The following is a 24,951-nucleotide window of genomic DNA, read 5'->3' as shown; positions in this document are numbered from 1 at the left end:
CGGTTGTGTTTTGTTTCCGCTGTCTTCACGTTAATGTTACAATATTATTCTGCATTTTTTCTTGATCTTGACGGATTCAGCTGTAATTTTTTATCACATTTCTGACTGTCAGGATGATCCCGACCGAAGACGCGTCCGCTCGGAAGCGAGTGATCGAGGACAAACTCAAACAGGTCCGTAAAAACAAGAAGAATGAAGAATAACATGAGAATCCCGTGATCAGGGAGCGGATATTATAAATGTCATTTGCGGTCAACTAGAATGAAAATCTGCATGATTGTCATGAAAATAACGGCACAAAGCATTTTTAAAGCGTAATGGTAGAAGAAATGAGGATGTCATTTTGATGGGGTGTATTCACTTGAGAGTTCAGTATATTTTACAGTACAAATGCCTATAGCTTGACCTGTATGTTTTACTTATAATCTCAGGAGCAAGAAACTCTGTCTTTCATTCGTGAAAGCCTGGAGAAGAGTGATCAGCTCACTAAAGGAATGGTGAGAGATGATCAGTTCATTTATTGGTGAAAGTGTGTGTGTTTGTACATGTTTTTTTACATGATACTTCCTGTACACATTGTAGTCAATTTTAGGGGTCAGGTTAGTGTAAGGGAGAGAATATACAGTTTGTACAATTTAAACACCATTACGTCGAGAGAGAGAGAGAGAGAGAGAGAGAGAGAGAGAGAGAGAGAGAGAGAGAGAGAGAGAGAGAGAGAGAAGCCTTGATCCCATCATTCTATGAACTGAGCGACACTGTCAAAATGTCCTTCTTACTGGGAGAAGATGTTAATACAGCTGCACTAGCGGCTAAATATGTGCTAGCTATTCACAACGCCAGAGACAGCTAATTCTCTAGAGTGATCAAATGTATTTATTTATCTATTTATTAAGATAGATTGTGTTTATTTATCTATATATTTACAATGCTACATATGACATGATTTATACATATATGTTTACTGTTTGTTTTATTATTTATATATAATATCTTGATGCTTTGGCAACATTGTGTTACACAGTCATGCTAATAAAGCTAATTTGAATTGAATTCAGAGAGAGAGAGTGAGTGAGTGAGTGGGTGTGGGTGTGAGAGAGAGAGAGAGAGAGAGAGAGAGAGAGAGAGAGAGAGTGAGAGTGTGTGTGTGTGTGTGTGTGAGAGAGAGAGAGTGAGTGAGTGTGTGTGTGTGTGTGTGTGTCATGCCATCCTGTTTTTTAAGCTATAAGATGATCAAACTGGATTAAGGATACTTGCTGTACACATTGTAGTTAATTTTAATGACTGAAACCATGAATGTGTTTTGCTTGTTCGAGGTGTCCATCCTGTCGTCGTTCGAGAGCCGTCTGATGCAGCTGGAGAACTCCATAATCCCGGTCCACAAGCAGACGGAGAATCTGCAGCGACTGCAGGAGAACGTGGACAAAACTCTCTCCTGCATGGATCACGTCATCAGCTACTATCATGTGGCCAAAGACACCGACAAGATCATCCGGGAAGGGTGAGTGTGACTGAGACGCTTGCTCGGTGCTAGAAAATATATTGGTTCGACTTTTATATATTGATATATGGATATAGAATATATATACTGTATTACATAATACAATTTAATTTCACATACAGTAGTCAACTATGGAGGACCAGCTCTACCATATTTAAAAATTAATACAGAAATAAATAAATAAGCATACAATTTATTGGCCCAAAAAATACAATAAACAAATTAATGTAGGTAGAAATTAAATTATACAGTGAGACATAAATGTATATATCTCTTAATTAGCTTCTTTATTTATTCACCTTTGTAATAATTACCTTATTTATTTATGTGCATGTTATAATATTTTTGTCTGTTTTATTCTTCCTTTGTATTTTTTTACCCTATTTATTTCTTCAATGCTATTTATTTCTGCCTGTCGTTTTTACATTTCTGTATGCATTTCTGCCTCATTATGCAAATGAGGAGGGGCTGTGTCTTAAGGGGTCAACTTCTGCCCATTGGTTGGTTAGCATTTTACTGCATCGGTCGAATCTACATGCCACCGGCCACAGTCACAACAAAGATGGCTACCTACGATGAAGTTGTCAGTGAGCTGAGGCATTTAGCAACTGTTCAATGTTCAAAGGACCACAGAAAAACATTTCAGATCTCAAACTTACAGCATTTTAATTCTTCCAGTCTATTAGCAGCTTCCCTTCAGAGGTCGGACACTGAACGTCTCCCTGCTGAGTTTTACATTACTAAACAATGCTGCTTCTTCTTCTTTGGATTTTTACGGCAGCTGGCATCCAATGAGTTGCATTACTGCCACTAAACAATGCTTTATGGCGGGGAAAAGCCATGTAGATTCGACCGATGCAGTAAAATGCTAACCAACCAATGGGCAGAAGTTGACCCCTTAAGACACAGCCCCTCCTCATTTGCATAATGAGGCAGAAATGCATACAGAAATGTAAAAACGACAGGCAGAAATAAATAGCATTGAAGAAATAAATAGGGTAAAAAAATACAAAGGAAGAATAAAACAGACAAAAATATTATAACATGCACATAAATAAATACTTTAAAAAAAAGTTATTAATAAATAAAGTTGAAGATTATAACGGACAATAAATAAATTAGGTAATTATTACAAAGATGAATAAATAAAGAAGCTAATTAAAAGAGATATATACATTTATGTCTCACTGTATAATTTAATTTATACCTACATTTCTTTGTTTATTGTATTTTTTGGGGCAATTAATTGTATGCTTATTTATTTATTGAGCATTTATTTATTTATTTCTGTATTTATTTTTAAATATGGTAGAGCTGGTCCTCCATAGGGTCAACATTTGAAGTGGATCAAAATCTTTTATCAAAGTTATACATGAATTTTGAACAATACCCGTTCTTGTCTTAGGACAGCTTTGATGCACTTTTTTGATCCACTTCAAATGTTGACTACTGTATACATATATTAGTGCTGGGTAACGATTAATTACATCCAAAATAAAAGTTTGTGTTACATAATATATGTGTGTACTGTGTATAATTATTTTGTATATATAAATACACACATTTGCATGTATATACTGTATATATATATTTATTCATAATTATATATAAATTATAATATATTATATAAATAACACATTTTTCTTAAATATATACATGCATATGTGTGTATTTATATATACAAAATAATATAATATAATAATATACACAGTACACACACATATATTATGTAAACACAAACTTTTATTTTGGATGTGATTAATCGTTGCCCAGCACTAATATATATATATATATATATATGTCATAGCTTGTTCATATATATATATATATATATATATGAGGACTGTATATATATATATATATATATATATATATATATATATAAAATATGTACCCATTTCGGTCAATCACCACTCTTGCAGCCCAGCTGGTCGCCTGGACGAGTATCTGGCCTGCATTGCAAAGATCCAGAAAGCCGTGGAGTATTTCCAGGACAACAATCCCGACAGTCCTGAGCTCAACACAGTGGTACGTCCCTCATCCTCACAAACCTCTCACTCTCCTTCAGTTTGAATAAAGCGTCACAGAGGCTGTGTGTTGTTGCAGAAAGCTCGTTTCGAGAAGGGAAAGGAGCTTCTGGAGGCGGAGTTTCGCAGCCTGTTGACGCGCTACAGTAAACCAGTGCCGCCCGTCCTCATCCTGGACGCCATCGGAGGAGACGAGGACATGGAGGTGCAGGAGGACGTGACGCTGGAGCATCTTCCCGAAGCCGTTCTGCAGGACATCATCTGCATCTCTGCCTGGCTGGTGGAGTACGGCCGCAACCAAGGTGAACACACACACACGCAAACGCTTTCATCTTAGGCCCGGGACACACCAAACCAGAGCTTTCCCTATCCCTATCGTTTTTTTCTGCTCGTTCTAAAAAACAAAATCTGTAAACACGCCGTCGTCTCAAGCAGTGGCGTAACTTTGTTTTAAAAAGTGTGTGTGTGTTGGAGGAGGTGTGGGGGTATGGAAGCAAATAAGAGACATAACTAATTGAAATTTAAATGAAAAACATTTATCTAAATTTATTTGCTCTGAATTCACCTCTGGCATTTAAATAGGCCTATGAAACTTCTTGATTTCCATTTTAAAAACCTGAATTTCGATGAATATTTTTCAATGCTCACAAATTCAGATACAAAAAAAAAATCAACTTACAGAATTTCAGATAGAAATCGATTCAGGTTGATCAAATTCGACTGCTCAAATTCAGATCGAAAGATTCACATGGTAACATCCGGGCTACCCAGGATAGGAAAAACAGCTGAGCCTGTGTAGAGACAGAGCGTGTTTAGGCCACGCCCACACCGGGGGGAAAACACTCCAACCGTCTTCATTGACTTTGCATTGCGAGAGGCTGTCTCCTTATAACATATAACAAAAGACAGAAAAATGCCTAAAAGCTAGCCTGGGAAAACCCAGACAACTTCCGGCAAATTTAGATTTGCTCTGAAAGTTAGTCTGGCAAAGAGCTCATTCAAGCCCATTTCCAGTCCGCAGAAATCACGGCACCAATCAGAAATGTTGGGGCGGGCTTTACACGATGACGACAGCACAGCGACGGTGAAGCAGATTTTGTACATTTACAAAGATGGATGCCGCCGTGGAACTATGTGTGACGGTTATAGTTGAACACCGTCATTAGAACTCTATAACCGCCAAAACCATGTTATTAAAATATATTTTTCACAAACATTTATCATAGAGAATGTTTAAATACTAATATCAGCTTACAAGGGAAACGGAGGCGGAGTTAGTGGTGCGATCGGAGGCTGCTACTGCTGGAGATGATTCGGGAGAGGTCTGTCCCCCTTTACCGGTCAGAGCGCGCGCTGACACGGAGTAAAGCCTTGTTTAACTCGACTCGTCCGCACGAGCGCAAAGGTGCGCGGGGCAAAAATGACGCGTTCGGTGCGCAAGACCGGCAAGACCCCATTTAGCTTGCCTGTGTGCACAGGTCTTTTGTAACAGCGCGCCGGCGCAGCATCCGAGGATGACCGACTTCAAGCCGAATCTGCCTGAGCCGTACGTCTCACAGCACCGGCACCCAGTTTGCGCGTCTAAATTGCAAAGTTTTTTTATTATTAAGGTTTTGTTTACGGTGTGTGATTTATTTAATGGAAAGCACATTCACTTCCAGTTGTCTTGCTGTTAATTTTAAATAAACGTAGAGCAAGTAGCTATAGTGTCAGCAAGTTGTTCTATAACAGACGAACCAACGTCGCTCTGCATACGTCATCTTCTTCATCGCTCTGATTGGTTTTAGGTCTATCCAATTGCGCCCAGATGCATTTGAGCTACGTCCCTTGGTGACGCCCCTTTGGAAATGATTTGTCTATGAAGCTTTGCCAGACCCTAACTCAGTTACAACTGAGAATGCTCTGGTTTTAACCAGGCTACCTAAAAGCTGCTGTGTGATAAGGTGTAGTCGAATTTGAGATCTGAATTTGAGCAGTCTGAAATTCTGTAAGTTGATTTTTTTTCTTTGCATCTGAATTTGTGAGCATTGAAAAATATTAATCGAAATTCAGGTTTTTAAAATGGAAATCAAGAATTTTCATAGGCCTATTTAAATTCGAAACAAATAAATTCAGATACATGGTTTCCAAAATAAAATAATTTCAATGGGGTGAATTCAGAGCAAATAAATTCAGATAAATGTTTTTCAAAATAAAATATTCAGTGGCTGTTAAATTTCAAATAGTTATGTCTCTTATTTGCTTCCATATGGGGGGTCTAATACAATGTACACTTTATGTGTACAATAACATTACGATGTCCAGAAATCAATTTCAATAGTACATTTAATATGTCGTTTAATGAGATCTACTAATAAATTGTTAGTGCCAAGAATTTTCACATGAATAAATGCATAGATCCGCTAATGTAGCTTGTGTACTTTCATGGTCTCGTGGCAGAACTTTTGCTAAGCGAATATGTTCATCAGTGGTTGTATGCTAAGCAGGGACAGGTTTGTGTGCATTTTGTTTAGTGATTTCACCAGAACGAATAGAGAGTCTCCGCAACGGCATAAGGCGATAGATTGAAGCGTGCGTCCGTGTGAAGAACACATTATACACACCACTGATCGCAGCGGCAACAAGCTCAGCAGCTTCATTAAAAAAAAAAACACATTTCAGCGCTAGATCGCCTCTTCTTTAACAAACGAACTAAATGCTCTGCTAGTTAACTGGAGATGTTTTATTTATTTGTATTAGTTACATCCGTGCCGCGAGATATTTCAAAAAGTGGTGGGGACATGTCCCACCCGCAAACTACGCCTATGGTCTCAAGAAATATCCGCGAACACACAAAACCACTGAAACCGATGTAGTACACGTGCCAGACCAGTATGTGGCGCTGTAATCAGTGTTGCCAAGTGTTATTATTAGCAACTTTGGGCTTGTTTTTCTGTAAAGTCGCTTACAAATATTGGTAGTCACGGGTCGCGTTTTCTTTTGGGCTTGTTTCTAAAGTGTAGTTGCTTATTTGGAGTCAGCTCGTTGTCAAGCAGATATTTTCTACAGTATATGTTATTTAAACGTAGGAGTTTGTCTTGCCTGTTCCCTCTGTCCCCCCCCTTTCCCCATACACACAGGAGACAGCAGAGTTTTTTCCCACCCACATCCTGCTTCTGATTGGCTCTGACCCAGATGGCAACGAGTACTAGCCAATCGTTTTTTTTTTCTAATTAGGAAAACGTCAGTGACAGTGAGTGACGTTTAAAGGGGTCATATAATGGTACATGCACTTTTTCAAGTTGATTGTACTGAAATGTGTGTTGGCAGTGTCTGTACACAACCATCATATAATGATAAAAATCCATCCAGTGGTTTTGTTTTAATCTCCTTATATGTTTTCCCCTGCCTCAAATCGAGCCGTTCGAGCCTGTGACGTCACTGGGTCGCACGCCCCTCCCGCGATTGTTGATTGACAGGAGCGTTTCAACACAGACCCGCCCTCGCTCGTGAGAGCTGTCAATCATAGTCTGCGCGGACCGGCGCGGTCATTGTTGATATGCTGGAGCACTGTCTATGAGCAGAATGGCGTCTAAGCGATTGTGGTGTTCTGTTCTTGGGTGTAATAACGAACACAGTCATTTTAATGTTCCTAAATCCGAACCGCTGAAGACGCAGTGGCTGAGTTTGTTTTCGAAGGGAATATTCCCCACGAGCAACGTCAATGCTCATGTTTGGCGAATCATTTCTCACCAGACTGCTTTATAAACGAGGGTCAGTATAAAGCTGGATTTGCTAAGCAGCTGCTCCTGAATAAAAAATCGGTACCAGATATTCGTGTTCCTGCTGAACCTCTAGAACAACTGAAGTGAGTGTAACGTTTTATTAAACTTTATATTAATATTTATATCTTTGCAAATCGCTTCACGATGAATGAGTCTAAGGTTTACACTCAGGGTACATTACGGCATGTTTTCTATGTACGACGTTCTCCATATAATTCATAATCCCACGTTTATAATGAACGACGCGTTATGGTATTGTGTTACAAGCGGTGTACGCACAGAACAGAGAGGCGGAGTCAGCAAAGCTCATGATCATTTAAAGTCATATACACTGAAACGGCGTGCTGAAAACAGAGCTGTTTTTGACCAGGTAAAATAAGTGTTTTCTTACAATACTAATGAGAATTTTTAATTAAAGTATATTACAAACTTTTAATTTAGACCCTAAAGAATCATATTAGCTTGTACAAAAATGGCATTATATGACCCCTTTACTGTAAATGAAAATACGTGCGAGTCGCAACTGATCGTGACTGGACTGTAGGAGAGTTTTTATATATTAATTATATTTTAGATATTATAGATATTATATATAATATCGTTTAACCCTTTAAAGCTCCTGTAGGTAACTTTTGAAAACATGTATTTGCTAAAACTGTCATTATGTCCTGACAGTAGAATATGAGACAGATAATCTGTGTAAAAATCAAGCTCCTCTGGCTCCTCCCAGTGGTCCTATTGCCATTTGCAAGAAATGCACGCTCCCTGTCAGAAACAACCAATCAGAGCCGAGAGGAGTGTCTTAGCAGTGTCAATCACGCTCGTGTACGCGCTGATCACACCCCTCTCTTGCACAGCGCGAGCCGTCGTTCAAACTCAAGATTGCCGGCGTGCTGCAGCTGTGCTTATGATGGAGAAACAACCTAAACTGCCAATTCTCGAGTGACACCTGCTCATAAAACAAAGAGGTAAAAGGAAAAAGACCGATGACGATAACCAAGCGAAAAAGAAAGAATTACACAGAGCCCATTGACTCGGTGTCAAAACTCTAGCCGCATAACATGTAGATAAAATCTCACGCACTCTGCAAGCAACAAATGAAACCTGCTAATTCACTGGCTTGTCATGTTGCTGAAATAATGTACTAGCACACCTTATCTAGCATTATATATCGCTAGAATAATTACTTACATACTGTAACGTTAGTTACCGTTATATTAACGTTATCTTACTAGCTATTTATTACTCATAGAAAGAGTGTAACGTTATAAAGTTACATGTAGGCTATTGGAAAATACATAATGATTTGAGGACCAAGTTTGTAGTCAAAGTATGGGCAGGCCATAGTCAATGTAAAGCATATTGTTGACGTTTAGTCCCTATTAGTGAATGTGCCATATAACTTTTTATCCGCTGTTATCGGTGGCCCTGTTTACTAGCCTGCGCGTTCACGACAGGTTCCGCTGTGGAGGACGAGCTGTGGACGGAGGGCTGTAGCGCAGCAGAGAGCAAGGGGGCGGGACCTGGAAGTTGTGCTTGTTCAAATTTTCAGGCTAACTCAACGTTTTCTCAAAACTCCCTACTGCAGCTTTAACTGTCACTCCCCCTTTTTTCGCATAGACTTACTCAAACTTAATGGTTGTAATTCAAGAATGCTTTGGAATAGACCTGGTTGGTCTTGTTTTAAAGAAGAGATTTGCCAGATTGTTGTTGAAGTGAAATGTTATGAAAGTGAAACAGAAAAAAGTTATAAAAGTTTGAGTTTATGAAATGAACAATGTAAAAATACAATTATTTACCAAGTTTACCAATCTGTCCACATGGATGTAATTTGACAATCTGTACCCACAGTTTAAAATCCGTCCCCACGGATTGTAAATCCGTGCACACAGTTTATTTATTTTTCTCTTCCCGGAACCAAGGGGGGCTCCGTAGAAAAAGTCACTTGTTTTGACGGGCCTGGTTGCTTATTTGTCTCGCAAGATCTGGCAACACTGGCTGTAATTCTGCCACAGAGATACACTAAAACCAGAGAAGAAGACTTGGAGAATGCGCATAAACCTTGTGCTGAATACAATAATAATAGGCTTTTTTTTACTTTATTGAACAATATAAACAAATATTGTAGTGGCCTGGTACAAAATATGAAATGTCTTAATCAGACAACAGACAAGCATCATAGCATAAGAAATAAAATATAAATAAACAAAGAGGTAAAATAAATAAATAATAAAAACACATTCAAGAAATAAAAGGGTGTCGTTTTCAGATTTATCCACTCATGGACCCGGTTTATAAAAATAACGGTTTCAGGCTCACCAAAACGCCGGATCCGTGTGGACGAAACGTCGATACGATACAAAATATTTACGTATACACTTAAACGCGTCTCCGTGCGGACAAAGCCTTAGACGTATGTCACGAGGATGTTTGAAATCTGATGTTGTGTGTGTTTGTTTATCCGCAGACTTCATGAACGTGTATTTCCAGGTCCGGTCCAGTCAGCTGGATCGGTCCATTAAGGGTTTGAAGGAGCATTTCCGTAAGAACAGCGCCAGCTCCGCCATCCACTCGCCCGCCGTACAGACCAAACGCAAGGAGACGCCCACCAAGAAGCCTCCGAAAAGACCAGGTCAGTGACCTTTAACCCTTGACTTCACCAGATCGGGTCTCTTTGGGTTCCTGGTGGATCACAATCAGGTGTATCTGTCTTCATGACATCACTTCCTGTCGAGAGTTCTCCTCTTTTCCTATTCCTAGTGTGTGTTCTTACTAACCGTCTCCTCTCCTCTGCTCATTTCTCACTCGTGTCTGATGGTGTCAGTCTACATCCCAGGTAAAGTTGCAGCTGTATTGTGTGACGTGTTCATCGCTTGCTTCTGTTTGCACAGCCAGAGCTTTACATTATATAAACACACACACACACACACACACACACACACACACACACACACACACACACACCCAACAGATCAGGATTCATTGTGTTTATGAAAAGGCCTGTTCACATGCGACGCAACCGTTTTTCCCAAGTAAAATTTGCTGGACAAAAACATCCAAAATTTTACACACAGAACGTGACACAAATGTTTAGTTTGATGAAAAAAAAGGGCAAACCAAAAAAATGTATACTACCTTTCACAAGTTTGGGCTCAGTAACATTTTTTATGTTTTGAAAATACTGTACATAATTGAATTTAATATTTTTAATTTAAATTATTAAATATAATTATGACAGAGTATTTTCTGCTCACCAGGGCTACATTTATTTGATCAAAAATGCACTCAAAATGTTATTTCAATTTAAAACAGCTGTTTTCTATGTGAATATATAGCAAAGTGTAATTTATTCCTGTGATCAAAGCTGAATTTTCAGCATCATTACTCCAGTCTTCAGTGTCATGATCCTTCAGAAATCACTCTAATATGATGATTTGATGCTCAATAAACATTTATGATTATTATCAATGTTGAAAACAGCTGTGCTGCTTCATATTTTTATGGAAACTTGTACATTTTTCAGGATTCTTAGAATAGAAAGTTCAAAATAATTTATCTGAAATAGAAATCTTTTGTTTTATTTTCAATTGTTGTTTTTTTATGGTTATTATTGATCCATTTAATGCATCCTTGTCAAATAAAAGTATTCATTTATTTAAAAATAATTCTTACTGACCCCAAACTCATGGACGGTGGTGTATGTAGGGTGCTTTTTTTGTTCTCTGGAGTCAAATGCGATGTAATAGCTTATGGCGAATATTTGCAGTGACTCAATGGACCTCATTCATTAAATACAAGCAGAATATCTTTCTAAAATATTTATCCAGCCATTTTTGTACAATTCTTGCATAAATTGTCATGCAAATCAAATGGAAATTTATTTAAGAAATCATTCTATTCATGTTTCTTAAAGGGGCAGTAAGCGATTTCTGAGAAACGCTGTAGTTATTTGAAAGCACCAAAACAAACACGCCTCTACACAAAAGGACACACCCCTCTCTCGATAGCCCCGCCCCCATGCAAAACAGGACCCTCCCCTAATAAGTGGACACGCCCCTTACTGCTGATTGGCTACAAATGTGTTTTGGTGCTCAGTCCGATCCACTTTCAACTGCGTTTCTCAGAAATCACTTACCGCACCTTTAAATGAGGCTCAATGTGAAAAGGTCTTTACACACACACACACACACACAGTAGCGATAGATTGATATATCACCAGGCTGATTAATTTTCATATTATTGTTATCAGTCAGGTTAACTAGTACATTGCGCTAGTGTTAGCTGTATAGCAGGCGTTTTCCGTCCTCTCTGTTGAAACTGTGTTGTTACTGTGTTGCTCAAAGTGGTGTTACTGTATTTCCTCTGTGTGGAGGGCACATTTTGTTGGCTAACAGCACTATATTGCATATGAAGTGTCTCAACTTCAGTGTTTTCTACTAACACTCCCTGCATGCGCACGTCTCCGCCACATGGTGGCGCTCACTAACAGAATACCAGTGTCTTTGTCATGCTTGACACTCAACACAAACATCTACTGCTCATTAACTGCTTATTAAAGGGGTTAATCACATTTTCTTTGTATTATTTGTATGATTTACATATTCTAACACAAAATAGTTGATGCAAACTAATCTGGAACAGCAGCTCTTTCAGAAATCTTCATGACTTCGACATCAGCCATGAGCTGAGCCTTCTTTCTTTACATATCAACACTCATATTTAGTGTTTAGCCAGTCATAATAGAGCTCATTTACATACACAAGTCTATAATAACAGCCTGTTTAATTCCAAAGGTTAGAGAGGAGTGGACAGGAAACTTTAACATCCGAAGGAAAACTAATATGATAAAAAATGATGATATGACCCCTTTAAGACACTGCCTTGTTTTAGCCACACTATGACTCTCATGTGTTTAACTTTGTGTTGTTCAGTATAAGTTTATGATGTTAATAGGTTTTGGATTGTTGTGATGTTTGGCTGATGCTTTTTTAGCAGCGCTAATATTAATAACTGTATTAACATCACTGTTCATGACACAATGCTGTAGTTTAATAGCTGTGATTGATTAACCGGTTGTATTTTCTCCTCAGTGTGTTTGACGTGTTCTTTCTGTTCAGATGTAGACATTGTGATAATATGTGATGTGATGTTTGTGTGCACTGCAAACGTACTGTAGCGCGTGTGTGTGTGTGTGTGTGTGTGTGTGTGTGTGTGTGTGTGCGTGCAAGGTCCAAAATTAACTTTTTGCCACTCGTGCCAATGACCAGTCAATTCAAAAAGTTTACCAGCTATAAATAAGTATTAAATATTTTAACACACCATTAAACTTTAAAAATCTTGCATTATTTTTATTAAAAATATTTATTTTTCAGTACGCTAATAGTCTTATTTTTTTGTTTTTGTGGCTTAATGTGAGGAGGACTATTTTGCTACATAATTATTTTCTTTTTTGTTACAATAAATGTTACAATATTACACTTCATCAAAATAATAACAGTCTTATAATATATTTTGTTTTGTTAATAGGTATATTTACCATACTGTATTTTTTCTTTAAGAAATAAGCAAATATACAATTACTAAATGAAAAGTAAATGAAGTCCCTTGCAAATAATAATGTTTCAGGTAAATTGTTTGTAATATGTTTCAAGTAAATTCAAATAATATGTTTTACTTTTTATGTCAACATTTTAGACTTCCAAAGTTTGATTCCAAAGTTGCAAGTCGCAACAAATGATATTTTTAGGTCAGATTATGCTAATGTGGTCAGAAAAATAAACCTAATTTAAAGGAAAACAAGTTTATTTTTCAGACCCGATTGGCGGATGTTATTTATTTCTTGTTTTAACCATGAACTTTTCCCATCAGTTTCTCAGACTTCTTATCTTATGTCATTTTGCATCTCAAGTAAATGTATCTTGATCTTCATCATTTACACAATGAATTTCTTTCTTCTGCTGAACACAAAAGAAGATATTTTAAAGAATGTGTTGATGGAGCAACCTGAATCTTAATTTTTGGAGATGAAGATTCTTTAAAAATTAATCTTTGTCCCTTAAAGGGGTCATCCGATGCAAAATTCACTTTTATATGGTGTTTGCATATAAATGTGTGTTTGCAGTGTGTGGACACAACCACCACCATACAATGAAAAATATCCATTCACTCTTTTTTTTTTTTTTTTTTTATCAAAAGCCTAAACTAAATCAGTTGCTTATTATCATTTAAAGAGACTTGCACTGAAACGGGTCGCTGTGAACAGAGATGTTTTCGAGGAGGTTAAAGGGTGTTGTTTTACACAACCATTGAGTATTTTATCCAAATTATGTTACAAACTTTACATATTTCAATATTTGTTCTTGAAACATGAAAATCCCTTCTAGCAGTTTGACGGTGTAATAATGTTGCAGATCAAACATGAACTGCTGTTTATTTATTTCTGCAACTCTCATTTGTCAGAGGTTAATGTTGGACCGTGTGTGTGTGTGTGTGTGTGTGTGTGTGTGTGTGTGTGTGTGTGTGTGTGTGATAGCTGTGGTGTGCTTCAGTCACGGAGGGATCTGGATTCCTCTCAGTTGTTCCTCTGGTGTCGGTGAACAGGGTTTCAGACGCCCTTCCTCTTCCTCTTCCTCACGGTGTCTTCCTCTGTTCTCCTCCTGAAACACTCTGCTACTATCCCCCCTTCTCTGTCTCTGTCTCTCTGTTTCGGTGTTGATGGGAGCAGGCACGATCCGTAAGGCTCAGAACCTGCTCAAACAGTACTCTCAGCATGGCCTGGATGGAAAAAAGGGTTCTAACCTCACTCCTCTGGAAGGTAAAGCACGCTGTCTTTCTGGTTTCCCTTCCCTCTCCGTGGTTTCTCTCACTTTTGCTGTGTTTTTGAACTGTTGTTCCTGCGTTTCGGAAAACAACAGTCGGAGAAAACAGAAACTTATGGGTCACAGCGGTCAATCGGCCTTAGGATAAAGAGAGAGAGAGACACACCTTCCTGTACGCCGCTCTTTGTCAGTATTCTTTTAATATTGCTATCAGATGTTGTATTTAAAATCAGAAAAATGTTTATGTGACACAAAAACAATGTGGATTTAAAATAAAGGTGTAATTGTTAAACTTAAAAACCTTCTAATTTACATAAACATAAAACATGGCAGCAGTTACTAAATATTTTGCCACATACATTACCACAAATTTTTTACAGAACATGTAAAATATGCTGCAAGAACTCTTGACTTATTGATGCATATTTTTTTCTTTAATAAAAGTTGATCATTAACTTGCGCAATGTCTGATATCATTAGTGTTGTTATTGTTAGTTAAAACTATTACAAATAGTTTTTATTAATTTAAATGAATCTCAAATAGAATAAAATATAAATATTAGACAAAATTGAAAAAAAAAAAAAAAAATTTAACAAATTAGAAATGTTGCCTCGGCAGCTAACTGAAAATAAAATAAGTTGAAGTTCTGAGATTACTAAAACTAAAACAGAAATGTATAAATTAAAGCTACATGGATATATTTATGTTTAATGTTTATATATTTATATGTTATATGTTTACATTTTTATTGGATTGAGTGTTTTATTGATGATTTTTAAGGTGACCTTGAGTGTTGAGAAAGGCGCCTATAAATAAAATGCATTATTATTATTATTTAACCCTCTGGGGTCCTTCATTTCAGAGTCACACTCAGGACCTTCGGGTCCAAATGAGCCGGAAGGGTGGGATTAATATTTATAAAAAAAAAAAAATCTTTTTTTTTTTTTACTTGTTTTTTATAATATTTTTTCTTTTCTTTTTTGGTGTTTTGAGATAATTTCAAAAATAAAAATGATTTATAATTAATATTAATGCAATAATTATGACCCATTTTTTCCCCATTGAATATAATAGAAATTTAAAAAAAATATTATTATTTTTTATTATTTTTTTTAAAGCTGTATTTCATTTTAGAGTCAAGCCTAGGCCTCATGAAAGCAATTTTTGAAATGAGATGGATGCCATCTGGTGGACAAACTGAGCATTTTAAAAATTCAAAACCCATATGTAATCTGAATTTATTAGTGTGTTTGTGTGTGTGTGTGTGGATGTGTCTCTTTTGCACTCTTGATGTTTTATAGATTCACCCCTTCACTGTTGTGTGCTTTTTTTCTGGATCGTGGCTGATTTGTAGTTTGTACGCACAAAATAACTCTGTATTTTCACATTTTTGCCAATTTCCCATTCATTTCCTATGCGGGTCCATTTGGACCCGAAGGTCCTGAGTGTGACTATTTTTTTTACAACCACTTAGACTATTCAAATCCTGTCCCCAATTTTTTGGGGTGTTCATATGCCAAGTACCAACAAAGTCACCAAATTTCGGACCATTCCGATAAAGCAATGATTTAAAAAATATATATATTTAAATGCTTCGGGTCCATTTGGGCCGAAGGACCCCAGAGGGTTAAAAAATGACAAAAGCACATAAAATGACTAAAGATTAAGCTCAAATTAAAATCTAGTTCAAAATAATAATGTTTAACTAAGCAAAATTCTAAAATTAAGTTTATGAATTATTTAAGTATTAATGTATTAGTTTATTGATTAATAAATGCTATAATAGTATATTAAAAATACAAAAAAAAACACTGCATCTCTTTGAAATCTGAATTTTCCAAAATACAAGTCCAGCTTAAAGTGTTCTTCTGCACTTTTCCAAGTAGGAAGTTGACTTTCTGAGTGACAGGAAGAGTGTGCTCAAGGTTTTCTCTCGAACTGTTTCCCATAAGTCTCTGTGCTTTGCTGGGTCCATCGGTGCACTTAGAAACCCCACTAACATCCTAAAACAAGTGGCCTTTGCTTTGTGGGCGGGTATAGCCTGTTCAACACTCCCTTCATGGCCTGGGGTGAGTGACCCCGTCATGTGACTATATCCTAACCAATCAGGTTTCGAACATGACCTGCGTGGGGTTAAGCTCCTGTCTGACGACAAGCATGGGGCGGCCACAGGTGAGTCTGACCTCAAAGATTCAATACCACTTACTCTGATTAAAAATAGTTTTGTGTTCAAAACAAGCAGCAGAAAAATGATGTGATTTTATTACAGTAGTCTCATGTGAATGCAAAATCTTGTGGCTTAATAATGTGCATTTTAATGTTTATCCAGGTGGGTTTTAGTGTTTCTGCAAACCGAGGGCCGAGTCTGTATTATTTTCGGTCATAATCATCAGTATATGTCAAAGAGCTTCGGTTTTAAAGCTCTGAACCTTTAAACGTTTGTTAAAGCAGAGCTGGAGGGTTTGAAGCTCAATCAAGTGACTTCAGTATCAGTCTTCAGTTCAGAGAGTCATTAACACTGATATCGGCCCTTAAAGGGATAGTTCACCCCAAAATGTAAACCCTGTCAGTAATGACTCTCCCTCATGTTGTTCAACCCCGTAAGACTTTCGTTCATCTTCAGAACACAAATTAAGATATTTGTGATTAAATCTGAGAGCTGGATCACTCCTCCATAGGCTTCTAAGGGATCGAAACTTGCCGGAAAAGTTATTAAAGACATCGTTAAAATAGTCCGAGTGACTACAGCGGCTCAACCTTAAGTTTATCAAGCGACGAGAATACTTTCTGTGCGCAAAAAACAAACAAAAATAACAACTTTATTCAACTCTTTATGTTCTTCTCTGTGGGCCTCGAGTGAGTTCTCGTAGTGTAACAGCGCAGCGCTTCTGGGTTGTACGTCACACACACACACACACACACACACACACACACACACATGACCAGCGTCGGCCAATAGTGAGCCTGCGTGTGACGTGCAACCCAGAAGCGCTGCGCTGTAAAGCCTGGAACACACCAAGCCGACGGTCAGCCGTCGGGCAGTTTTTGTGCGTCGGCCGACTGAGTTTCCTCGGTGTGTTCCGCACGGGTCCGTGCCGTCGGCTGAAATTGGTCCTCGTCGGCTTTGTTTCGGCCGATTCGACATGTTGAATCGGCGTCGGGCCGTCGGTGAAAGAGGGAACTCTGATTGGCTGTTCAGCTTAGTGAAAGAGTCAGTGCATGAGAATAATAGCAAAACAGCGAGCAAAGAAGTCAAAACTCTACAGATAGAAGGCTGTTCTAGTGTTACGTCATCTTACCTGGGTGTTCCTTGGCGAATATTTCAATATTAACACGAGCGGAGTGGAATAAAGAAAGTGTTTAGCAGGATTGATATTTAAAACGGTAAGCACGCACTGCTTTGTTTATGATTTGTGTGTGCAGCCGACAGCGTCGGTTTCCCCTTTTTGAATGACGAATATAGAGAATATATCTGCAGAAATAGACAGCTGTCTCATTTACACGCAGGCGCAGAACGCGCATTCTAGCTGACAGTCGGCTGTAGTTCTCTCGGTGTGTTCAAGTGCAGCTTTTTACCCCGACGAGAGGCAACGAGAGGCGATCAACACAGTCGGCTTTCATCGGCGCTAGTTCGTCGGCGTCGGCTTGGTGTGTTCCAGGCTTTACACTGCGAGAACTCACTCGAGGCCTACAGAGAAGAACATGAATAGTTGAATAAAGTCGTTATTTTTGTTTGTTTTTTGCGCACAGAAAGTATTCTCGTCGCTTGATAAACTTAAGGTTGAGCCGCTGTAGTCACTCGGACTATTTTAACAATGTCTTTAACTTTTCTCGATCCCTTAGAAGCCTATGGAGGAGTGATCCAGCTCTCAGATTTAATCAGAAATATCTTCTTTTGTGTTCTGAAGATGAACGAAAGTCTTACGGGGAACAACATGAGGGAGAGTAATCACTGACAGAGTTTACATTTTCGGGTGAACTATCCCTTTAACAATTCAGTCTTATGGTTACATTTTCACATTTACTTCAACATCAAACATCAGGTTGCAATGATTTGAATCTCACTGATATGCAATATTTCAATATATATGATCAGTATGATATGCATAAAGCATAAGAGACTTGATTCTCTATGGAGAGTAGATATGAAGAAACATTAGCAGGATTGTTCTGTTTGACGTTTACTTTGAATCATCGTTTAGCACATGTTGTAAATATGGTTTCCTGCAGTATCACAAACATGATTTCAGAAACCATATTCAGTGAAAGCATTGGAATCTCTCAAATGAAATGATGGAAATTACTCTTTATTTCTTATTTGCAGGTTTTTGGTCTCATATTGATGCATGTTATTTAAAGCTGTAGTTGCATCACCAGCGGCAGCAAACAGAATTACAAAAACAATTGCTTGCATCATTTATCATCAGATATAAAGTCTGCTATTGTTCAAACTAATCAATAGTGCGGCCCCAAACTTAATTACATTTATGTCTATGCATCTGGCAGACGCTTTTATTCACACTGACTTGCATTGCTTTTAACAAATACATTTGATCAGTTAATGCATTTCCCTGGGAATCGAACCCATGACCTTGGCGTTGCAAGCGCCATTATCTACTGTTTGAAATCATGCCATTGGTTGAGCCAGTGTTAATATTTCAGTGTTATTATTTTCATGATATCATCCTTATTTGAAAAATGAGTGTATTTGAATATTGTTTTTCCTGAGATCTTACAGGTGTGTGTGTGTGTGTGTCTCAGGGAAGGATGACGCGTTGGACATTGAGATAGATTCGTACATCCACTGCATCAGTGCGTTTGTGAAGCTGGCTCAGAGCGAGTACGCTTTACTGACCGAGATCATTCCAGAACATCACCAGAAAAAGACCTTCGACTCGCTCATACAGGTCCGTGCTGATCACCACTGTGTGTGTGTGTGTGTGTGCTTCCTGTTAAATTTGATGCCGTTGCAGGAGGCGTTGGATAATTTGATGTTGGAAGGTGATAACATCGTGTCAGCAGCACGCAGAGCCATCATGAGACACGATTACTCCGCCGTGTTGACCATCTTCCCCATCCTGCGGCACCTCAAGCAGACCAAACCCGACTTTGACGCCACACTACAGGTAAAGAGAGACACACATATGGATATTCGCATTGGATTTTGTTGGCTGATGATGTCATATCCTGTGTTGTGGTGCAGGGAACGGCTGCCAGCACCAAGAACAAGCTCCCGGCTCTCATCACCTCTATGGAGACCATCGGCGCGAAAGCTCTCGAGGAGTTTGCTGACAGCATTAAGGCAAGCGCTGATCAGAGATCAGCTTCAGGCACTGAAAGGCTGTCTTTTAATTTATCCTGGCAATAATTAACGGATAATATTATGTTTACTTAATAAACCCTGGCCTGGAGTGGCCAGTCTTGCTCCGGGTCACGTGACATTGTATTATAATGAATATTATTGCATTTATTATTTCATTTTAAAGCTTTATTACAAGTATTATAAAATGTAATAAATAATTAATTATGTGTTTTATTAATTATTTTAAAATATTTATAATTTAATTTAATATAAAAATATTCAATTATTATTCAATCTCTATATAGTTGTTATTAGAAGTAATTAATAATTATGAATATTATTAACTATTTAAAAAAATGCATGCAATTATAAAAATTCAATTATTTAAATATATATATACGGTATATATATACACACACATTTATGCATTTATTTTATTTTAAGACTTCTATCATAATAGAAGTTTAATAATTAATTAGAAATTATATTAGTTATTAAGATATTACAAGTATTATAAAATGTTATAAATAATTAATTATATGTTTTATTAATTATTTTAAAATATTTATCATTTAATTTAATATAAAAATATTCAATAATTTTTCTAATTATATATATATATATATATATATATAGTTTTTATTAGAAGTAATTAATAATTATGAATATTATTAACTATTTTGAAAAATGCATGAAATTATAAAATTTCAATTATTTAAATATATATATATATATATACACACACATTTATACATTTATTTTATTTTAAGACTTCTATCATAATAGAAGTGATTAATAATTAATTAGACATTATATTAGTTATTAAAATATTACAAGTATTATAAAATGTAATAAATAATTAATTATATGTTTTATTAATTAATTATTTTAAAATATTTATAATTTAATTTAATATAAAAATATTCAATTATTTTTCAAATTATATATATAGTTGTTATTAGAAGTAATTAATAATTATGAATATTATTAACTGTTTTAAAAAATGCATGTAATTATAAAAATTCAATTATTTATATATATATATATATATATGCCGGTATATATAGACACACATTTATACATTTATTTTATTTTAAGACTTCTATCATAATTGAAGTGATTAATAATTAATTAGAAATTATATTAGTTATTAAATTTTTTTTTTTAATGTAATTAATAATTAATTCTACATTGTATTAATTAGAAAATATTTATCATTTTATTTAAATTATGTATATATATTAGATTATTAATTATAACTATTTTAATTTATTATAATTTCTGATAAAATGTGATTATTATGTTCTGATAATGTGATGTTCTCTACTCCAACAGAACGATCCAGATAAAGAGTACAACATGCCGAAAGACGGAACCGTACACGAGCTCACAAGCAATGTAAGATCTCCTCATCGTCCGTTCTGTACAGTATAATACTGCTAACAGCGGCCAGAGGTTATGAAACTCTCTCTCTCTCTCTCCTCGTCTCTCCTCAGGCCATCCTGTTCCTGCAGCAACTGTTGGATTTCCAGGAAACCGCAGGAGCGATGTTGGCCTCTCAGGGTAAAGCAGAAACACACGGATGTACACATAGAAACAGACATATTAGATCCAACAGAAATTCCTGCAAGATAGCTTGTAATAAAGAGCAGATGTGAGCTCTATATTGGACAGCTGACATGTCTGTTTTTATCACATTAATGTTCATAACACACAGACCGCCGTCCTCACCCTCTTGTCTCCTTGTTTGTCATCTTTCCTGTGGTCTGCATTTCCTTATCATTTGGTTTTCCTGAAGTCGTTCATTCTGAGATCATATTTGGAAAGAGAATTCAGCCATTTTCAGCTTCTCTGTCCATGTTTTTCCCTGAACCATCTTTCTCCGCCGTGCAATAAATAACAATAATTTAGCCTTTAAATTCCAATATTCTGCTCAAAGTACCATTTTGGCCATCAACTTCTATTTATTAGAGTCAGATCTGCTAAGCAGTCGTGCCTTATTAACAAATGGTCAGCAAAAATGGTCATATCATATTTTATTTATGTCCTGATATGGCAGCTCATGTTCACAGCAGTGCATGCCACTCTGTAGCTCCTCCCACTGGTTTCTAAGCTCCGCCCACTCACCTCTGCTTCTGTCCCATGATCTCTCGCTCTCACTCTGTCTGTAGCTCCTCCCACTGGTTTCTAAGCTCCACCCACTCACCTCTGCTTCTGTCACATGATCTCGCGCTCTCACTCTGTCTGTAGCTCCTCCCACTGGATTATAATCTCCGCCCACTCACCTCTGCTTCTGTCACATGATCTCTCGCTCTCACCCTGTCTGTAGCTCCTCCCACTGGTTTCTAAGCTCCGCCCACTCACCTCTGCTTCTGTCACATGATCTCGCGCTCTCACTCTGTCTGTAGCTCCTCCCACTGGTTTCTAAGCTCCGCCCACCCCCCTTTGCTTCTGTCACATGATCTTTCTCTCTCACCCTGTCTGTAGCTCCTCCCACTGGTTTCTAAGCTCCGCCCACTCACCTCTGCTTCTGTCACATGATCTCGCACTCTCACTCTGTCTGTAGCTCCTCCCACTGGTTTCTAAGCTCCGCCCACTCACCTCTGCTTCTGTCACATGATCTTGTGCTCTCACTCTGTCTGTAGCTCCTCCCACTGGTTTCTAAGCTCCGCCCACTCACCTCTGCTTCTGTCATGATCTCTCTCACCCTGTCTTTAGCTCCTCCCACTGGTTTCTAAGCCCTGCCCACTCACCTCTGCTTCTGTCACATGATCTCGCGCTCTCACTCTGTCTGTAGCTCCTCCCACTGGTTTCTAAGCTCCGCCCACTCACCTCTGCTTCTGTCACATGATCTCGCGCTCTCACTCTGTCTGTAGCTCCTCCCACTGGTTTCTAAGCTCCGCCCACTCACCTCTGCTTCTGTCACATGATCTCGCACTCTCACTCTGTCTGTAGCTCCTCCCACTGGTTTCTAAGCTCCGCCCACCCCCCTTTGCTTCTGTCACATGATCTTTCTCTCTCACCCTGTCTGTAGCTCCTCCCACTGGTTTCTAAGCTCCGCCCACTCACCTCTGCTTCTGTCACATGATCTCGCACTCTCACTCTGTCTGTAGCTCCTCCCACTGGTTTCTAAGCTCCGCCCACTCACCTCTGCTTCTGTCACATGATCTTGTGCTCTCACTCTGTCTGTAGCTCCTCCCACTGGTTTCTAAGCTCCGCCCACTCACCTCTGCTTCTGTCATGATCTCTCTCACCCTGTCTTTAGCTCCTCCCACTGGTTTCTAAGCCCTGCCCACTCACCTCTGCTTCTGTCACATGATCTCGCGCTCTCACTCTGTCTGTAGCTCCTCCCACTGGTTTCTAAGCTCCGCCCACTCACCTCTGCTTCTGTCACATGATCTCGCACTCTCACTCTGTCTGTAGCTCCTTCCACTGGTTTCTAACCTCCGCCCACTCACCTCTGCTTCTGTCACATGATCTTGCGCTCTCACTCTGTCCGTAGCTCCTCCCACTGGTTTCTAAGCTCCACCCACTCACCTCTGCTTCTGTCACATGATCTCGCGCTCTCACTCTGTCTGTAGCTCCTCCCACTGGATTATAAGCTCCGCCCACTCACCTCTGCTTCTGTCACATGATCTCGCCCTCCCTTTGTCTGTAGCTCCTCCCACTGGATTCTAAGCTCCACCCACTCACCTCTGCTTCTGTCATGAGGTGTGTTCGACATCGGCTGCGGCTGGATGTAACTGATCGGCGAGAGTAGCCGCGTGCAGGCGGGGAGGAGCTGCAAACGGAGACGTGAAGTCGGACACTTTCTGGTTCCTGTAGTGACCGCTCACGTGGTGTTTGTATACTTTAGCACAGCTGAAGTGAAATAAATGCAATATTTGCCAAATACACAGATGTTTCAGAGACATTTTCATTCAATACTTTATGTACTGCTTCATACAGCGTTTGATTGAACAAGAATAAAGTTCAACATAAGCCTACAGCTACTATCAATGAAGTGGAATCAACGTTTTTTAATCAGTTTTATTTTGATAAACATAACACAATACATCGCGACTACATGAAAAGAGTGTTTACTGTTATAAAAAAAACTGATTTGTGAGCTTTAGTGGAACTAAAGGTGTGAGAATAAACCGAATAAACACGAAACGCACGTGATCGTTGTCCTGCGGTGAATCCGGCCAATCGTGGAACAGCTGTGTCGTCATCAGAGCTCGTGCAGCCCAGAGCAGCCGCTCTTCAGAAGCTGCGCTGGCTGAGTTCTCCGGCTACTCTCGAATCGCTCTCGCGGTACTTTGATGGCATACGTCACAGTCACGTGGCGTCGGCGCTGCATCAAGTCGGACAAAATTTCTAACCGGCATGCACTGCTTCAAGTCAGCCGCCGATCGGTCTGCGCAGAGCTGCATGAAGTCGAACACACCTATGATCTCTCTCACCCTGTCTGTAGCTCCTCCCACTGGTTTCTAAGCTCTGCCCACTCACCTCTGCTTCTGTCCCATGATCTCTCGCTCTCACTCTGTCTGTAGCTCCTCCCACTGGTTTCTAAGCTCCGCCCACTCACCTCTGCTTCTGTCACATGATCTCGCGCTCTCACTCTGTCTGTAGCTCCTCCCACTGGATTATAATCTCCGCCCACTCACCTCTGCTTCTGTCACATGATCTCTCGCTCTCACCCTGTCTGTAGCTCCTCCCACTGGTTTCTAAGCTCCGCCCACTCACCTCTGCTTCTGTCACATGATCTCTCGCTCTCACCCTGTCTGTAGCTCCTCCCACTGGTTTCTAAGCTCCGCCCACTCACCTCTGCTTCTGTCACATGATCTCTCGCTCTCACCCTGTCTGTAGCTCCTCCCACTGGTTTCTAAGCTCCGCCCACTCACCTCTGCTTCTGTCCCATGATCTCTCGCTCTCACCCTGTCTGTAGCTCCTCCCACTGGTTTCTAAACTCCGCCCACTCACCTCTGCTTCTGTCACATGATCTCTCGCTCTCACCCTGACTGGCCATCAGTGGTTAAGCTCTTCACTAACAGAACTATTTTAACTTCTTGCCCTTTGCCTCTCTCTCTTGTTCTCTCTCTTTCTCTCTCTGTTCTGCTTTGCTTCTGCCCTGTAGTTCTCGGGGACACTTACAATATTCCTTTAGACCCCCGAGGTAAGAGCCCGTGCAGATGAGTAGAGCTGGACTCCTCTGACTTACAGGCAACATGAAACCCGAACTCACTCGCTTTACGTTCTCAATACATGTGGTGAATGATCTGCCACTGCATGTTATTCTAAAGCAGTGCTTATACACACGTTTCACTCAGTATGATGGGTAAAAAGTAGTATTTCATGTGAAACTGTAAATAATGTAGGACGCGACTTGATTTTGTCAAGGGAGGGGTAAATATTATTAGTTAATGTTATTTTGCCCTCACCATGTGGCCTTAGTTAAATCAGCAGAAAATAAGGATTATTTCAGATAGAGATTTTGATTACACACGAGAAGCGTCAGAATCATTCACAATATGGCTTGAAACATTTATTATGAATGTA

At 38.8% G+C, this 24,951-nt stretch overlaps 1 protein-coding gene across 11 annotated transcripts in view; it reads left to right on the top strand.

Moving 5' to 3' along the window:
- exoc7 (exocyst complex component 7) overlaps window positions 1–24,951 on the top strand; it is a 30,765-nt gene continuing 5,814 nt past the window's right edge. The window contains exons 1-15 of one of the 11 annotated variants that reach the window (XM_056242286.1): window positions 1–173; window positions 432–497; window positions 1,314–1,498; window positions 3,421–3,526; window positions 3,605–3,827; window positions 9,757–9,921; window positions 10,114–10,125; window positions 14,014–14,103; window positions 16,218–16,280; window positions 18,870–19,015; window positions 19,082–19,234; window positions 19,312–19,410; window positions 20,746–20,808; window positions 20,907–20,973; window positions 24,530–24,568. In XM_056242286.1, coding sequence (XP_056098261.1) covers window positions 114–173; window positions 432–497; window positions 1,314–1,498; window positions 3,421–3,526; window positions 3,605–3,827; window positions 9,757–9,921; window positions 10,114–10,125; window positions 14,014–14,103; window positions 16,218–16,280; window positions 18,870–19,015; window positions 19,082–19,234; window positions 19,312–19,410; window positions 20,746–20,808; window positions 20,907–20,973; window positions 24,530–24,568 — 1,537 coding nt within the window. In that variant the 5' untranslated portion in view covers window positions 1–113. The remainder of the gene's footprint in view (window positions 174–431; window positions 498–1,313; window positions 1,499–3,420; window positions 3,527–3,604; window positions 3,828–9,756; window positions 9,922–10,113; window positions 10,126–14,013; window positions 14,104–16,217; window positions 16,281–18,869; window positions 19,016–19,081; window positions 19,235–19,311; window positions 19,411–20,745; window positions 20,809–20,906; window positions 20,974–24,529; window positions 24,569–24,951) is intronic. The other 10 variants (XM_056242287.1, XM_056242291.1, XM_056242289.1 and 7 more) reach the window with 10 other exon arrangements.

Source organism: Rhinichthys klamathensis, unplaced genomic scaffold (genome assembly GCF_029890125.1).
Source record: "Rhinichthys klamathensis goyatoka isolate OS25496 unplaced genomic scaffold, OSU_Roscu_1.1 h1tg000721l_1, whole genome shotgun sequence".
Lineage (NCBI taxonomy): Eukaryota > Metazoa > Chordata > Actinopteri > Cypriniformes > Leuciscidae > Rhinichthys > Rhinichthys klamathensis.
The sequence above is the reverse complement of the archived record's forward strand: the minus strand, read 5'-3'. Positions and strand labels throughout refer to the sequence as shown.